This window comes from Thermobia domestica, chromosome 7 (genome assembly GCF_964235325.1).
Source record: "Thermobia domestica chromosome 7, izTheDome1.hap1.1, whole genome shotgun sequence".
NCBI classification, from domain to species: Eukaryota; Metazoa; Arthropoda; class Insecta; order Zygentoma; family Lepismatidae; genus Thermobia; species Thermobia domestica.
In genome coordinates this window covers 301,232,068-301,251,702 of record NC_137460.1, presented here as the reverse complement: position 1 = coordinate 301,251,702, position 19,635 = coordinate 301,232,068, and the positions used below count along the sequence as shown (strand labels likewise).

Genomic DNA, 19,635 nt, shown 5'->3' with positions numbered 1-19,635 from the left:
AACACGCTGAAAACTCCGTTGATGTTGAGAGGTGTTTATTGCTTTAGGCATTGTGTTCGATGCAAGGCTTGTACAAAATGATGCGTTACTAAAAGATGACGTTTCCACTAAAACTGATATGGAAATTGAATGGGAATTATAACCCATTGTAATATCAAACACCTCAAGAGTCAAATCTTGTTAATAAACTCAAAAGGGACTTCTATCCTACAAATTATTATACATTGTTTAACAAAATATATTGAACATCGAATTATCGTTGACATTTGTTAGCACTGTCAAGACTTAGGTAATCAATGATAGTTGATAGAAATAGGGTATATGAACATTTTTATTTACAACTGTAAATTATTGAATTTCCAAAGATCCTATCTAGAGATACAAAAGCTCGGGGGGGAAAAATCGGCTGTTCTGCCTGAAAATTACGCATTTTGAACATTTGAACTTCAGAATTCATCTTTCTTTTCCCATTATAACACGGAAAAGCATTTAACTGCTTCCCAGATTAACCCAAATATTTACGTTTAGGGTTAATATGTAAACCTGGATTAACCTGAGTTATTACGGTCATTATATATATATATATATATATTTTTTTTTTTTTTACGTTTTTGTCTGGATTAACCCGAAATATTGCGTCGCGTTAAAGAAAAGTGCAAGGAGGAAATATTTACACGCGATTCAACCGTCTTTTGTTTTGGTCCTCCTTTTTTTTTCTTCAGTATTATCGCTACGAGGGAGCTGTTTGTTAGTTTTTCTTTCCTTTTGAAGAAGTTTTGTGTTTACGACTGCGTTGTTGAGTGCATTTTGCAATGAGCAGTGACGAAGAAGAAAATTTCATTGTTATTAGTGTAAATACAAGTAGTAATGACAGTGAATTCGCTACAGACAATTTCTATATTTTAACATTTCCAATTTGTACGAGGAAAAATAAAAATGTAAACGCAATTTATAAATTACGCTGAAGACGATACGCAGAGAAACTGGCACTTAGTTCTCTGGTCTGGTTACAGCGTAATTTATAAATTATCTTTACTTCTTTATTTGCATTCGTATTATTACAAACTTTTACATTGTATTTGCTTCTATTTAATGAAAATAACATATATTATGATAATATAGCCATTATATTATGACATATGGAAAGGTATTTGACTAAATATAGCATATTTTCTGCATATATTTTGTTTCATTCTTATTTATTTATTTATTTATTATATTTTATTTATTTATTTATTATTATTATTATTATTATTATTTTGTATCTTTCAGTGCCCGAAATAATTCGAGACAATCCAGCTGTGGATACTTTTTTTTTTTAAATAACTCCATATTATTATTGCGCGGAACTTTTGCTTTATTTCTGTTCGATAATAAGTAGATAAAGATGTTTCAAATAGAGCATATTTTTTAGAGCGCAAATTCACTCTATTCTTACAGTTCTTGTATTTTGATCTGTGCCCGAAATAATTCAGGATAATCCAGGAGTTTTTTGAGGAGCTATAACTTTCGAAATGTAATTCTGAACCAACATAGATCATGAGAGGTTGCATTTATGATAGCTTTAAAATATGAAATAAAAAAAATATGACTTGGGACGTTTTTCTGCAAAAATGTAGACCGGGAAGAGGTTAATTACTACAGTTTGAAGAGGAAAAATATATCAAGTTCAATAATCAAGGAGAGTCGGTCACTCGATAGGAAAGGAAAAGGGCAAATTGGTGAACGCAATGAGTTTTCTACTTCGAACGAATTGTTTAGGATTAGGATTGGAAATTACATTTTTGGATTTTTGGACATCTATGGTCATGTTAGCCTGTCACGTTATTATCCCTCGGCGGAAGGAAGAAATGGGAAAGGAAGGAAGCTGCCTGGAGTCATTACGTTAGGTACTATCCCGGCATTTGCCTGAGGAAAACCTCACTCAGAACGACAAAAATGTTTTGGTGAAAATTTAACAATGATAGCAATAACTGCTATGAAAATGTGGTAGGTAAATATGATGGGTCAAAATTGTCATTTATTGTGCTGCCAAAATATCTTGAGCCGTGGCAAAAATGCGAACTAACACTCAGACCCTCACACACCCACGCGTTGAGCCAATAAGGGTTCAGCTGTTGCTAAGCGAGAGAAAACGCGTGGAATTCCTTCAGCCGATAGCAGCGCTTGCAACGGAAGACTTGGGATCAAGTCAATCTAGTATATCTTTAGAATTTATGCACAAACTATCAGATTTTTTTTCTTTTTTTTGGAAATGAAATGAAATGAAATCTTTCAGTTTAACGTCTCACGTTTATGTCCATTAGTCTAAGGGAGACGGATGATTAAGGCAAGTGAATGATGATGAAAGAACTGGTGGTATGATAGTGTGGGAGGAAATGGTAGTAACGCAAGAAAACCCACGGACACGATGTTGTCATGATGTCCACCACAAGCTTGTTTGCCTGAGGATCGAACCAGAGACCTTACATACCTGAAATAAGCCACCGTGGCCCCTCTTTCCTTGTAGAGATAGATACCTTTAATATTTATGTAAGATGTTATGCGCAACAATCTATATACATGGCATTTATTGAAGCCGTAAAATTCGAGTGGGAGAAGGTTAAAAACAATGTAACAAAATTTTCTCTTTGAAATATACGAAAGAAACCAATCCTGTAAATACAAAACTTTACCATCGTCAAGCTAACGTTATACCCGAAATGGTCGTTTATGGCTTTACTTTTGTAAACAATCCGAAGCTCACAATAAAGTGTCTCCCAAACATTGAACGACATGTAAGTGAAATTGTATACGAAACAAACATGCGTTTGAATCTGCTTTCTGGTTTATGGTATTTTTTCCCCTTACTGCCAGTCTCAATTTATTCAACCCGTACAACACACACTGACCCTTGTGATATTTTGCGTTGCATAACTAACCGCTGCTAGCAGCCAATGAAATGCCTGTTCGCAAACAAAGATGGCCAATCCCGGACTCATAAGAAGTGAATACTGTACAGATACTTTTAACTTGTAGAATCCACGACAGAAAAAGTGTGGATTTATTATTATTTAATTGAATAAGAAAATTATATGGTCAAAAAAGCGAAAATCCCGCTCCCCTCGCCAAAAAAGGCAGATTTTAAAAGAGAAGAACGTCCACCCCGAAAAAGCTGGTCTTTTTCACTTCTAATCTTATCCCTACTAAATACCTTTGCTTACCAAGTTTTGCCAGTGCTGATAGCTGTCAGCAAAATTGGATATAATAATTGGGAAAAGAAAAAGTAGTTCAACTCTGGAGGCTAAAAGAGGCAAGTGATTGGCTGATTGAGCAAGGTTTAATAAGTACTCAGCATTGAGGCTATTTGTCCCCGTCCCAATGAAAGGAGACAAGTTATAAGAATGAAGTAGAATGAAACGAAAGAGAAGTGTTTACCACACCCAGATAATTTATAAGGAAAGTTATGGCAGAGGAACAATGCTGGAGAAATATTTCACATCCTAAACCATGAATGTCTCGCAATAAAGTAGCCCGTTTTGTACTGAAGTATAAAATATCTGCATACAAACGCCCACCATCATTCACATCTTGCTTACCTGCAGTATGTTATATCAATGTTCCTCAAACTTATTCAAAGTGGAGACCAGTTTTATTAGTAAAACAAAAGTTTTTCAAAAACATATTTATAAATTTTTAAAATGTTTTCCGCATATACTACTTCACCAGTATGCCTGCTTCTTTTAGAACAGTTTAAATAAATTTTCTTTCATCTTATATTGGTACTACATATTTTACAATAATACGTTTATACAAGCTATTTAAGTTGTATAATCCTTCCCTTACTAAATTACATATACAATCTATAGCCGTTTGAGATTGTCAAATATAGTGAGTAGTACGTAATTCGCTTTTTGTATTTTAGTTTTTCTGTTCTTTTCTGGACAAATAATCAGTCTAAGAGAATCATAAGGGCAAACCTCCAAGACTACTTTTGGTTAGCTGACCACAGTTTGAGAAACACTGCACCAGATTATAAACTATGCGCCTTATTTAAAAACAGAGGTAAGGAACTTTATGAGGTTGAGGTACTAGTAGGTAGTTTCCAAAAAATCCTACCCCTATATCGACTGTATACTGACAACATCCTCTAATGCCCTAACTGCAGACTGAATTAAATTCTTGAAAACAGCACCCTTAATTGTACACAATTGGCACTTAGTTTATTGAGTAAAATAGTGTCCATCGCTTTAATAATGGAGGGCACAAAACGTTGTTCCAATGTTATAACCAGAGAGGTCTTCCCTCCGTGTTATCCTGCCAAATGTGTCTGCATCCACCCAGTGTACGACGCACCCTCCGAATTGTTCTCTGTCACTTTGATTAACGGACGTCTCCACCCAGCTGTCGAACAATCACTCGCACGCACACATAATTATCAAAAACACTGCATACTAACCTTTTAATTCTTACACTCTCACTGAGTAAAGAAACAAAACCCGCGTCACATTCCTACACGCTAGCTTTTAGGTCTTAAAGATCCAATTAAATAAACATTCCATTTCCCTTTGCACCTAATGCATGAAGCATATTTCATTTCATTAATAATTGTTGAGCACATGTCAAAAGCACAGCATCTCTTTCGGATAATTAACTGTAAATCACAATTAGCTTTATTTTGTGCATTACATAGCACTCCACTCCACAAGAAATATGACTAACTTATATCGACTGCCGACGGATATACTTCCAACTTTCAGCTTTAATGCGTGGTTCACGTTCCACGTTATTTTGTTCGTATGCTTTGCTGCCATGTTGAAATATCTCTGTATAGTGCATTCTGTTCAAGAAGCGAATGAATGCACATTTTTTTAGACCGATTCCAGATCGGCCCTTAGTTCAAGAACAATGAATGCATTGAAAGTTCAGCAACAGAAATATTACTAACGCTAAACATTAAGTTAGAACAAAATCTAGGTTCAGCCCTGATCCTGTATATACGAGGGTTACCACAAGTCTTTTTTTTTTTTTTTTTTTTTTTTTAACGAAAATAGGAACGAAGCAAGAAATTCTGAAATATGTAAATAAAAGGTTAGTACATACGCAAACGTTACATGTACGGAGTTAAATGAACATATACAATCCACATTAAGATATAGCACAAGAAAAATGAGTAATACGAATTGTTCGTTTTACATGTGTGTTCCACACTCCTTCAGTTTTGGTAATAGGTCGAAAACAGAAGGTGATAAGTACGGCGAATATGGCTGAAGCTCGAGTACTTCCTTTCTCCATAACGCAAAAGATTCTGCTACATACTGCCATATGGGTTATAACAAACGATTCTTTGTACTCATTTTTCTCGTGTTATATCCTGATGGAGATACGTATATTCATCTAACTTCTTCCATGTAATATTCACATATAAATTGAAGTTTTATTTTCATTTTGCAAAATTTCTTGCTTCGTTCTCATTTTGGTTAAAAAAAAAATGTCAACTTTGCAGTACCGCTCGTATATCACTAAAATTTTCGAATTATAAAATAACAGAACAGATGCCCCTCACTAGTTCCTACAACCGCTATGACAAGTAAGACCTTAACTTCTTTGGACATTTGTCTCGGATCACTGTAACCCTTACACACTCTCATCATAATAATTAACTATTGATTAAGGTGATTAACTTAGTCACATTTGTGTTGCAATGAAAAATACGTACTGATGATTTTACGGAAAACAGTGAATGACTCTGTTGCTGTTTTCAATGCCTGGCAAAGCACTCAACTTTTGTTATTTGTAGCCTCGTATTTCGGACACAAATAAATAGTAATAACATTGTATGTCTTAAGTCATAAAAAATATCCGTCGGTAATTGCAAATCGAAATAGCCACCAATATGCGAAGTGACAACAGAAAAAAACAAAAGGAGAAAAATGATCATAATGCACGAAGAAATAGAATACTATTACTTTCTTCTTTTCACCTAAAAAAACTTGTTTATTTTATTTGCACGAATCAGCTTCAAGCACAAAATAATAATGGAAGAGCTTCAAACTTTCAGAATAACTATTGCTCATGATGTTGAATACAAGCCACAGCAAATGTCAAAAACGTACTGGGAAGATCATCTCTTAACATTAACATTTTTTGAGAGCAAATAAATACAAAAACAACAATGAATGACTTGTTCCGTGCTATTCATAAGCTATAAACACGAAGTGTTGCCACTGTTTTCTACCTCGGAACAAGGATTATTTGGTTTACATTTTGTAGAATACAAGAATTAAACAGAATATCCAATTATAGTTTTAACATGGACAGATACGAAGGTCATTTCAATAGTGTTGCACACAGTGCATGCGTAACCGTTTCAGTGGTATGATCAAGTTCAATTTTACGTCAGTTGTGAATCAGAGTTTGGGCTTGACGGTTGTGTCTGTGTTTGCTGGTTCGCGTGGCTGTGTTGTGAGAAATTCAGTATTAAAATGGAAGGTGAACCGGACTCAGATCGGATTACACACAGTGACCAGCATCCAACTGGAAAGGATCCAACTGAAATTTGCAATGCTTTGTGAGAGTTTTTGTGGAAATAGTGTAGTGGGATTGCGGCAGTGTATCACGGCGGTCAGCTCGTTTCCGTGGAAGTCGTGAAAGCACTGTGGACAACCCAAGAAGTGGAAGACAATCAATTACAACAGACTACAGCTCTGAGATCTTGAACTTTTCAGTAATGATTCTGTAAACTTAAGTGGCAGACATTCTGGCCTCATCCACTTTTCTCAGATGTTTTTCGTCGATCCTCTCTCAAAATGTTATTCACAATAATCTCAGAGGTGTATTCGTTGTAGTTGATGGTCTTCCACTTCTTGGGTTGTCCGCAGTAATTACACGACCTTCACGGAAACAAGCTGACCACCGTGATACAGTGCTACGATCCACTACACTATTTTCACAAACTTCCCGGAAAGCATTGCAAATTTCAGTTGGATTCTTTCCACGTCGAGTTTCTATTTTGATATAGGAACGCTGGTCACTGTGTGTAATCCGATCTGAGTACGGTTCACCTCCCATTTTGACACTGAATTTCTCACAATACAACCACGCGAACCAGCAAACACATACACAACCGTCAAGCCCAAACTCTGACTCACAACTGACATAAAACTGAAGTTAATCACACCATTTAAACGGTCGCGTATGCGCTGTGTGCAAGATTTTGAAATGACCTTCGTATTTTGAGCTGCCTGCATTCTGCTGCAAAGCTTATTAAGGAGAGAGACGAAGAGGTGTCATCACATGAATATTAATACGCAGATGGTTTAAGAATAATACATTTAATCTGACTGCGCCCATTAAAATCGATGGTAACGCAAGTAATATAATAAGGACCCATTTGAAGATTAAAGAAGGTAAATAAAATAAAATAACAAATTTAGAAAATGAGCATATACTGTACTGAAAACTTACTTTTTAGATCTCCCAGTTTACAAAGCAATTACTGTTCCTTTCTACGTTGAAATGCTAGGAATATGGTCTTCAACCTGTCGAAGCAGCGGGCATATTAATGCTACAATTTCTAAGAATACGTTTATTCTAGCGAGTTTTACGTAAAAACAATTCCACCTTATTTTCCTCTTTTAAGCAGGTTACATTGTGTTCTTTTCTTTTCTTTTTTGTTTTTCAACTCAGAAATTTGCGTTGTATTTTCTTTAAAGTCATACACAATGAAGTATATAATATTTGTCACATTTGTGTTTTAATTGTATTGCCAACTCAATCAGAGGAGTATGTTCCAATCAATTAAAAACAAAGATTTTAAACTAACAGAATATCCTTATTAAAAGTCTAGTTCAACAGTCGTCATACTTCTATGATGATCGTTATTTTTGAAAACAAAGCTATTGCTGGTAGAAATAAAATTATTTGCGTCTATGGAACAATTTTTAATCAGAAAGATGTAATTTAGTTTCTATATTTCCTACACGTTCCTCGATATAATAGAATTCTATTATTTTGCGGTCTTTAACCCACAACTAGCTTATGTATTTCCATGTAAATCATATGTAGCAAATAATAGTTGACATGTACAATGTATCCATCTGTCAGAAATGACCATTTCGGTCTTGGTATTGCCATTTATACCCCTGTATTTATACTATGTAGAACATTTTAGGGAATTGATGGTTATTTAAAAAATACTAGATGATACACGGGATTCTTTATTTCTTCACTATGATTTCAAGAGGAAATGTTTTGTTATGCGAATGGCTGCTTCTGATAATATACTTTGTTTTCGCATTATTTTCAAAGCTGGCGATGTGCCTAGCTACGAAATAAATAGTTTATGGGCTTGCGTTTATCAAACGAAATATTTATTCTGGAAGTTTGAAGCGTGGTTTGTAAAGCAATCTATGAGTGTAAAATACCTCATCATGCTTCTGCAGATGTTTGACAAGGTACGTCTCCTTGGTGTATCCTTTTCCGCACTGTTGGCATATGTGGTTTTTCACGTGTGTCGTCATGTGTTCGTCAAGGGCTTCCCTCACTGCAAAGCATTTGTAGCAATCAGTGCACTTGAACGGCTTGTCATGCTGATGTGTACGCGAATGCACTTGCAGATGGCTGAGCTGGGCAAAAGCCTTCCCGCAGAACGGGTACAAGCAACGATAGGGCTTCTCGCCCGTATGTGTCCGTGTGTGTTGCTGCAAATGGCTCAGCTGCGTGAAGCGTCGTTGGCAGATGTCGCACTGATAGGGTTTGACGCTTATATGCACGTGATGTGACTGTGAGGACTGCGACATGTGTAGAGACCGAGAATGCACTCGTAAGTTGCTCAGCTGGGAAAAAGCCTTTCCGCATTCTGGGTAGAAGCATTTGTAGGGCCTTTCTCCCGTGTGCGTGCGGCTGTGTTGTTGGAGGTGGCTGAGTTGGGTAAACCTCCGCTGGCAGCTGAGACACTCGTACGGCTTGACTCCGACGTGGATCCTTTTGTGTTGGGAGAGGTAGGTGCTCGAGGCGTACGACTTGCCGCAGACAGAGCACTTGTAAGGCTTGAGTTGATGATGATGGTGGTGGTGGTGGGTCTTGGTGGTGCCGTACATCTGCAATAGAAGGCAGAATCAAACAGTCATTTCTCCTGCCCCAACAAACACACCATCTTAGTAAGGGGATCCCTGTCTTTGCGCTGGCTTTCTTTTTCATATCAATAAAAAATACAGTGGAAAGTCAATATTATAAGATTTTGGGCCCAGTACACAGTTTTTACCATACAAGAATAGAGCCCCAGTAATCTTCCGCAGCGAATGAGCAGACCTATTTGCTTAATGAATTTCTACAGACAGGCTGCAAAGTCAATTAACACTGGAATCTAACAATAACAATAGAAAGGAAGAAGAAAAAAGTCGGCCAAGACATATATTCTAAGGTATTTTTTTTGCATTCGCTTGGTGAAAAATTTTCAATAAGAATGGCCAGCTACCGGATTCGAACTTAGAACCTCCAGACTGCAAAACAAGAACGGTAACCACTATTCTACGGCTCGTACAGTTGTACAACAGATGCATGCGACTGAATGTATAAAACAAGCTCTGTTACGATGAAAGAATAACTAAAATATTAGCAGATGTCAGAAGGATGCTTTTCTCTGTTTAACACTCTTAATTATATGCAATGATTCTAGGAGCCCAAACTCTTCTTTTGAAATATCCAATAGATGTGGATGTGGACATTGCTAAAGATTTCAATCCCGTGGAAGCAAGCAGACATTAGAAGAACGCTCGCTTTCAACTTTAGCCATTCTTTGTTACAAAAACAGTCTATTCGCCCCTCTACGACAACTTTCCTACCTCATATTGCATACATTTTATACGTTTTAGACGGAAATACGGGGAGGAATTAAACAAAATTTTGTGCTGAGGGGAAGGAAACCTCGACTAACATAGATTTTCAATGCAACACCTTAAGTGAGTGCTCCTTCCTTAGTTAACTTTCTGTGAGATGAGATTCTGCACTGAATATAATGTTTTCTTCACCACCTACGTAAACTACGGAAATCCTTATCAGAAATGAAACTTGGCTTAAATGAACTGAGTCAAATCCTTACGTTGACTGCTGCGATTACTTTGAATCTAGTTCTGATCTCCGTGAGTACTGTAACAAACACCCTTCCACACTGACAAGTATGTGCAGCTATAGTCTCTCAAGTAATAACTAGATATGTTGCTTTTAGCCTTATGCAACAAAAACAGACCAAACAGAATCCCTCTATTCTTAATGAATTCAAATAGCCCAGTTGCTAGAAACTGACAAGAAAAGAGGGAGGAATCACTCAACTGAAAAAGTCTGACTCCCAGTACTTCCATTGTAGTCAGACTTTCCTTTTTGATTCCCTGTGCTTTCCAGTTATTATTCCAAGTGGTTGTGCAGCGACACAAGTTTCAAAGTGAATGTAATTCTGCGTTGAATTTTCTATCAACAAAGTAAGTAGACTACAACTACGCTTAAATGCTGCCTTCCACTTTTAATTGAGAGATTATCGAAAAGTACTGCAATTAATATGTTCGTGAGAATTCAGTATAACGTAACAATAGAAACCCATACTTCTCACAAATTTATTCAACCATACGCACCGTGGAGACTTTAGTAAAATCATGCGAAGCGAGATCAAAACAACAAGGAATGATGCTTCAATTTTTTCTTTTTTTTTATAAACGTATGAAATGGATCTATATAATAATCGTCATGGGTCATAATGAAAAGCAAATATGTGCCCACTCCCGGAGATGATTGACTCTCTATCATAGGAAATAGGCAGGTGGTAATTTAAACCATCCTCTTTTTAAAGATTCTAATCAGAGGGTACCACAAAGTAGGTTGGAGAAATTTAGATGCGTTCTTCAATGTTTAATGGATATCGTACTTCATATTTAAAAAAAAAAAAAAAAATCAGATGGAATCATCCATGTTATAATCTCACTTATGTTACGTAATAATATTTCTTTAACTTGTGGGATAATTGTATTTCCGTATAACCTAACTTACAATTGAGCACTGATGAATAAAGTCCCCCCTTCCCATAGAACTATGTAAATAGAACTGCCTATGAAAAAAGGAAAAAATGATATACTGTACGTAATAATTTCTGTGGTTTTACTTAAGTTTTAATTTCCTTCCCTTCAACGTGATGCTGCCAATCTTTGCTAAGTTAACACCACTTGCAGGACGAAGGTGTATGTCCTGCAGAATGCAAATAGCAAGCTTGTTTCATGTTAGATTAACAATATTAACAGTTTTAAGCTGATGACATTACTTCATGACCTATTAACGGTGGTTCTTTAAATTCCATTGAAAAAAAAAATTCATTAGATATTGGGGAAATACAGCACCTCTAAAAATTTCTATAGGTAAAAACTGGAATCCACGTAAATAAATAATTTATTTAGCTTTATGTCCTATGTCTGTGTTCTGTGAAGCAACTAAGACAAGAAGGATCAAGGTAACGAGGAAAGGATCCATCATCAAGTCGTTGAGATTCTAACAATTGTTACTAATATCGATTAATTGCTACTTCTATCTAATCTCCTACTTCTTGACATGTTCATTACAGCTGCAATGGACATTTCACAATCCTAGCTGCCATTAATTTTTACTTGTCCCGTGTTGCCAACACTGTAAAAATGCAGCAATATAAATAAATGTATCAAAAATCTCCAAGATACGTTCCATAAACTGTCAACTGATGACAGTATATGAATGCTTCCGCTGCGGTTTGGAGCAGGCCCCGTCACCACTCAGCATGTTGACTGGCGTCACCGTGTAAATACATAGGGAGTTCACAAGTGTGTTTCTCACTACGTTCGCATTCGCATTTTCAATTTCAGTAATACTGAAGCTGAGAGCAAATATCAAATTCTGCATGAAACTTGGTAAATCTAGAGCACTTTTTTTTTCATCACACAATGTGTACGAAACTGGGGCTGGGATTAGGATAAAATATTTCAAGTAACAAATTCGATTCGAGAAGAGATAGACCTCCACATGAAAATAACGAGAGCTTAAGGCAATTTTTTACAAGTTCAACACCTCAAAATGTGGAAATAATTCGACAGCTCAATGCCCAGACTCTTGATCCCCCGAACAGAAGGAGCAGTGCTGTAGTTTATCAGAAGCTAGGTTACAGTAACCTGAGTGGTCCATCCTTTATGTCGAGTTCGTCACTGGCGTCTAGATGTGGGTCTATAGGTACGATGAAAATGACGGTATTAGCAGTGCTCAAAAATGATGAAGAGAGACACAGAGTGGTAACGTGACCAAGATTATGTCATCGATTTTTCTGCATTCGAGGCATTATGCACCATAAATTCGGTCCCGAAAGCAAGACCATTCGAATACAATCTCTCGTCGGGCTCTTTTAACATGTTTCTCACACACAACAGCTTTATCACGCCTCCGGTTCCGCTCTAGTCACCAGATTTTTGTGACTTCTTATTTCTGTAAATGAAGTTGAAGGTGAAAGGTTGCCACTGAGTGTGGAGGAGATCCAGCGAGATTTGCAGGTTTTCGGTACGCAAGAGCAGGATTTCCAAAAGCAGCAACGGCGCCACTAGGACCGATTCATCGCTACACGAGGATACTATATTAAGGAGCATACTGCCTAAAAAAACATATATAAAGTATTTAATCTAAAGGTCTAGTATCAGAATTGTGTGATACTCCTCTCATGTAGTTTGTAAATATCTGAGAATGTAAACGCGCTTAAAATATATATAGTACATATAGTACCTTGTAGGTTGGCCAAAGTTTGTAACACACAGTATGAGAAGGTAATGGCTGTTTAATGCCGTGGTGTTGTATAGAAGTAAATGATATAAGCTGCAGATGTATTGGTTAAAGTAATACCATTCTGGAAAGGGTAAATTTATGCAGTTCACGATGCAAAATACAGCGCGGCAGTTATTGTCAGAATATACGCTGTAAGGGGTGGCAATACCTGCAGGCATACAATGGGAAGGGATGTCCACAGCTGTAAAACATGGTCCCAGGTATCAAAACGAAGATATAAAAAACACACGACGGGAACGTCCCACCAACACCAATACAGCTGTCCACCCAGTGATACCTTACCACAACATGGAGAGAGTTTATCACAGAGCACATCATTACGCAAGATTTAAGGTGAAGGTTCACAACCTAGATTCAGGCATGGCCCACGAACGCAAGTTATATGAACAATATCTGCAGATGTCAAGTAGCTGTGGCTGTCACTCTTAATGAAGCTTTGGGCCTACTTTAACCACAGCAAGAAGTCCAGGGCCACTTTTAATGTTGATGTTGATGATGATGCAAAGAGCCGCTCCCAGATTGGCTGGGAATGTAAAGAGAAGTTTGTACAGTGCGTCATGTTGGTGCAAAGTTTCATCCAAGGTCAAGATAAATGTAATCTACTTCTAAACGGAAGTACGGCAACCTAATGTACCGTTCACATCCCGCAATACACTGCCAACGATATCCAAAATGTTTTGTTCCACATGGTGAAGGCATTGGGTCACATCGCTTGGAATTCATTGGCATGCTATCGACGAATGAAGACTCGAGACAAGTGCCTGGCATTCGAACTTCCCAGATGCTTCCATAATGGACTGGACTTCTGGGAAACCTGTCAAGCAGTCAGGTCTCGACTACACTTGCCCAGCTTCGTTCCGTACTGTGAGTGGGAAACACATCGCAGAGCAAGAGTCACGGCTCCTGGCCAACACACCAAGCATAACAGATGGAAGAGGGGGAGTCCCGCGTACAGGAATATAAGTTTGCGTATCTTAGAAATCAACCCTCCGTATATTTTAAAATTGTATGCAGATTCAAAACGGGTAGAACTGGAAGACTCCCAGTGCTAAACTATAGGAAAAAAAGTAAGCTTCTCGTGTGTTGCTGTAGGCGACCTAGAAGTGTCAAACTTTTAAATTTTTTCACATTTTGTCTGTTAGGAGACGTATATATAGTTCAAGAGTAAAATGAGGGCTCTTTAGCAGAATATCCGCAACTCAACCCTGGCAGCTTTCAACCTTCCAACTCGTTATTCTTCCAACACAAAAACGCGTTAAGTGAGCTTCCACACAAGGTGTATTTGATACAAGTGCATTAAGAGTCTACTTGGTAGGTAACTACTGCGTAACATTGAGAAAACAAGTAATAGAATACGAAATATGTGAATTTCCTTTACAAAGAAGGATGTAAAGAGAAAAGATATTTCCTTCGCCATTATAATAAGCCTTTCCACTGTATTATAATAATTTGGAGAGCACGTAGCCTGAAAGGATCCCCTTAGAAACTAAGTAAAAACATCAAAGTTAGTAGATCATATCATACAACTAAACAATCAAAATATTACAATACATTTTACATTTACTCAACACCTTATAATAAATTCTAATAACCACTACAGATTCATATTTGACTTTGTACATGGGGGAAGGAAGATAGACAATATCAAGAGAAATCAATAGACCTGAATAATTAAAATATATATATGCACGATGTTACTGAACAACAACAACACTTTTTAGAGATAAGGATTAATGTGGAAGGCTAAAGTATTTCCTTGCCTTGGAAATTTTCGCCAGTCATTCAACTATTTCTAGAGATTGGTTGTCCTGACAAGGGACAATTTTCTCTCTCCGCTTTACATACGCAACGACCACAATCAGATTTTTATTTTTTTCTATGTTGTTGCTGTTCAGTAACATCTCGAATATACATATATACACTGAGGAAAACACTAAACATACGATAGAACTGAAGACTATTTACATATTTACTTTAAGAACAAGAAAACATTAAAAACAAAAAAAAAAAAAAAAAAAAAGATCCTAACACAGTGTGTCTCATAATTATTATACAAAACTATCTATAGTCCTCACTCTCGTCGTCAGAGGATGTTAGGTATGATCTCTCCCTCTTTCAAGCCCTTCTTGAACGCCCAATACCAAAACATATTACTGAAACAGAGTAAACATTCTAAAAGAATGTGTAAGTTCAGCTTCTAACCATGACTGTAATTTCTCAATGTAAGTCTACCCTTGCACAGCAGATGTAAAACTACGTATCCTTTATCTGTAGTCTTCATATGAAAAGTTGTTTGAGTCGCAATCAATCATTAATGTAAAAGATTAATGTAAAAAGAATAAATATTATAGCATTCCCTGATATATCTTACGCTATTACGCTTCATTTCAAAATCAAGTTATCTTTTCTAACATTTGTAGTGCTTTCCGTACAATCTGCCCGTTCAATTCCTGGGGTGCATTAGCAGGAAAAATGAAATGCGGTTTAACGTCCCACGATTATGCCTTTTAGGCTAAGGAAGACGATGAATAATGATGAAGTGGTGGAATGAGGAGGTGGAAGGAAACGGAAGTACCCCGAGAAAACCCAAGGACATGATCTTGTCCACCACAAAGTTACTTAACCGAAGATCGAACCAGTAACTCGACGGTAAGCGCTTTATTAATGAGTCACCGTGCCCTCTGCATTGATAGCAATTGCAGCTATAGCTAAATGAACGAGTGTTCTCTGATATTAATTTGGTTTCCTTTACTCAACGGTTTAACAGTTTTGTAATATCTTAATTTCAACTGAAATTTAATTCTTCAACTGTTAGTAAATGGCATTAATTTTCAAGATGAAAATTTCTATGCTATGAACACAAATGACAAGTTGCAGCTGATAAGATTCATGAGTGTACGCTGATCTAGTTGTCGACGAAATCCATTATGTTCTTGTTTTTATCAGATTCTCTGCAATTCGTTACATGAGAAGCTTTTAATGCACGTAAGGATCCTTTACATGATACGCTGTCTCATTCTAAGAACCATCAACAGATACCGAGTGTACTGGGATTGTAGTTTATAACTGTTATTTCAGTATAGCTTGTTAAAGAATCCCAACTTAATTCTTTCCACCTAATTCACTCTTGGCAAATACTGACGTCATTCGTTCATTGAACCCAAACTCTCAAAACTAAAATTTATCTCGTCTATAGCTAATTTCATAATATGTAGCCAATTAAATGTGGATATGTAGTTGCAATTAATGTCTGACATTGCGTGAAAGTGATGTGAAAGAAAACATGATTTGAAATCTATTTTGGAAAGTCACGGTTCATGAATTTACGTTCTTTCTAAATATTCAAACTTTTTTCTATTCGAAAAAACATATACGGATGTCATATAGAAATGACGAAGTTGTATGTTGGAATCGTCCATACGCACATGAATACTTAATAAAATATAGTATATAAGGAATGTACTTTTACAGATTTGGCCTCAAGAAAATGGTTCGAATCAAGGTGACATTCGGACCTCTTTTTCGTTATTTATTCTGAATTTTCGGGAATTGAAAATCTGAAATAAAATTTTTAATTTAATACCCGACTATTATGCTCTTTAAGCTAAAGGATGATTAATGAAAGCGAGAATTTATGGTGGAATTAAAATGTGGGAGGAAAGGAGAGAAACCCATGAACACGATGTTGTCCACCACAAACTCACATGGTCTGCGATCGAACCAGGGACCTCTTCCATCAGAGGTGAGCTCTGTTACTGAACCACTGTGCCTTCCAGAGTAGCAGAGCTTTTTTAGGTTAATAATTTTTTTTTTTTTTTTTTTTTTTTTTTCATTGCGTACAGAACTTTCTGCAGTGAGTAGAATACTTTCGCAACACTGCACTTTTGTTCGGTATTAAAACTGTGTTCCAAATCAGATTAAAATTACGCATTCATTTAGTGTCCATATAGTGATGTAACTTACTGAGCTGTGAGTAATATCGCAGTATTCGTTATGATTCTATCCAATAGCTACTATAAATTGTTCAAAATGAACGTAAGCTGTATTAAGCGGGAATCTGTTCTCAATGGAAATAACTTAAGGCACCATGGGATTCAGCTGAACAAGATTTTATTGTACTTTCCTAATTCTTTTTCTTCTTCAGTTGCAGAACAGAACACTCAAATGCATTGCACATACACATTCCATCATGAAAATATAAGTATATCGTAACTGATCGTTTAAATATTCAGTGTGTCTATTAAAATTCCAAAATGAAATTTCGTGACTTTTTCGTGACCTTTTCTTTACCAAATCACAAAATTTCCTAACATTTTCAAGAGCCAATTTGGGTGCGAATTTTCATCCAAGCGATAGAAACGTACTTTGCTTGCGATTTGGTAGCGTCTAAAGCCGACCATAGACATTTTTGGTGGTGAATTTTGACGTTTTATAGAACAAATTTTCCAATCTGTACTTACATTTGTACAGTAAAAAAGGACCCAAAAGCTAAATTTTGTGACATTCATGACTTTCGTTACCGATAGTCACCCAACTGTTTGCATGTATTATTCCCTTGCATAAGTTTGTAATAAACGAGAAACAAAGATACTTTCGTTCGTTTGCTGTCTAATAATTATAATATAATGTTTACCAAAAATGATTAAGTAGTTTGTATTTGGCATTTATAATGTTTAAGTAACGATAACAGGTATTACTCTATCTCGGAAACAATAATCAGTTACTTTGATAACATAATGGCTCTCCAGTAGCTCCCCCCCCCCTTTTTTTTTTTAATAATGCTTCATGTTCGTTACCGACTACGCATTATTGACTGACTTAAAGAGTTAATGTTCTACCTTCGTAATGAAAAACTTTCCGTTCGAATCTCATAACTGACGTTTCCTCTGGTTTTTAATTCCATCAGGCGAATACGAAATGGCGGCTTTACACATGCGTCTCAGTCGACTTCCAGAAATTTATTTCGGCGAACTTCCGCTTCCCGTTCCCTGAGTAAAATAATTTGATACCGGCTGCGAGTAATAAACATCAGCAGCTCTCTCATTTATATAAGATAAGCACACTTGTCTTTGGTATGCAAGACCTGAGTTCGATTTCCGGTATTCATTTGGTTCGGATTTCACATTAAGTTGTACGTCACGTCTTCATACAACGTCCAAGGATATAGAGAAATAATACGAGGGGGGATGCAAAACAAACCGGATTGAAAGCACGCGGTCGATCCTAGTCGTAATGTAGAGTTCTCTCGCTACGTGGGTTTAGTAGAGACCTTTCCAAATGAGTTGCCCAAGCGGCGTCTGCATAGAAGGTTAACGTTTGATCGTAGTGTTGTTTTTTTCAACTGTTCTCGTTTGTCGCCTGCGAAATCGTTATGGTAGATTTAAAAGAACAAAGAGTGTGTTTCAACTTTTCCTTCCTGCTTGAAAAATCGGCAACGGAAGTTACCAAACGCTTCAACAAGCTTTGAAGAAGAATGCTATGAGCCACAACACAAGCTTTCGAGTGGCTTGGCCGATATAAATATTGTGAAATGAGTGCTGAATACCATTGCTCGTTCTGGGCGCCCTTCATCATCTCGAAACGACGAAAATATTCAATAAATCCTCAAAAAAAATCAACGATTATCATCATTTCACGATCACCGAAATTTCATAAGAAAGATGAGTGTACTGGAGCTCATGCCAGCGGATTCTGACTGAGAATTTGGATATAAAACGTGTTGCTGCTAAGTTTGTTCCTCACTTGTTCACATAGGATCAAAAAACCTTCGTTTGCATTTGAGCCAGGACTTAAAAAATCACACTGAAAGTGACCCTAACTTTTTTCTATTCTTCAGAATGAAACAATATCTAAGAGGGACGTGTTTTAATAATATGGAGGGTGTAAAAAGAGCTTCACAGAGCGCACTGGACAATATCAAAGTTGGAGAGTTCCAGAGGTGCTTCAACAATGGGAAAGAAGACTGGAGAAGTGCATCGCATCTAATGGAGAGTACTTTGAAGGAGACTGAAAGAAATGAAAAATGAAATCTTTGAGTTTTACGTCCCACGCTTATGCCGGCTAGGCTAAACTAGACGGTGATAATGAGAAATGAATGAAATGGTGGAATGAAGAAAGTGGGAGGAAACGAGAACCCCGAGGAAACCCACGCACACGGTGTTTGTCTACCACAAAGTTCACTTGGCGAGAGCTTAGATCGAACCCGGGACCCCATGCACCAGAGGTGAACGCTCTAGCACTGAGCCACCGCGGCCCCAATAAGACTGAAAGAATTTCGTAAGATCCTTAGTAAATTATTTTTCAGAACAGAAGTCCGGTTTCTATTGGTCCCCCCTTCCCGTATATTTAAAGAGGTTTGTATCAACATTACACACTTATAATCTAGTGTTTATGTAACAATTTCAACTCAAGTAATACTTGTGTGATATTTCGTGGAAGAAAGCAGCTACTGTTTTAAAACAAATATCTTTTCAGAGCATGATCGTAACAAATTAAAGAGTTCATGATTGTGTCACGAATAAGAAGTGAATAGATGTAATATGCACTATTGTACAACTCTACGATTTCCATTTAGAATTTATAACAAACTCTACCAATAACATAACTGATAGTAAATCGCGGCGACTAATGAATTTTCAGGGTATTTGACACTACACAACATTTGTAGTGCATTCACTGAAAGTTTCAAATTCCTTAAGGACAAACATGAACAGAATAATTAGTGTAATAAATACTATATGAGATACCCACCATTTCTGATTTATTTTTTTTTTTTTTAATTAATGATGCAGAGACGATTACATGGATATATTTCAT

At 36.8% G+C, this 19,635-nt stretch overlaps 1 protein-coding gene across 6 annotated transcripts in view; it reads right to left on the bottom strand.

Moving 5' to 3' along the window:
* The window catches only part of LOC145691113 (uncharacterized), a 96,026-nt gene that overhangs the window by 39,632 nt on the left and 36,759 nt on the right, over positions 1-19,635 (bottom strand). For all 6 annotated transcript variants that reach the window (XM_081766819.1, XM_081766823.1, XM_081766824.1 and 3 more), the window contains one exon: positions 8,406-9,080. In XM_081766819.1, the coding sequence (XP_081622945.1) occupies positions 8,406-9,080 (675 nt within the window). The remainder of the gene's footprint in view (positions 1-8,405; positions 9,081-19,635) is intronic.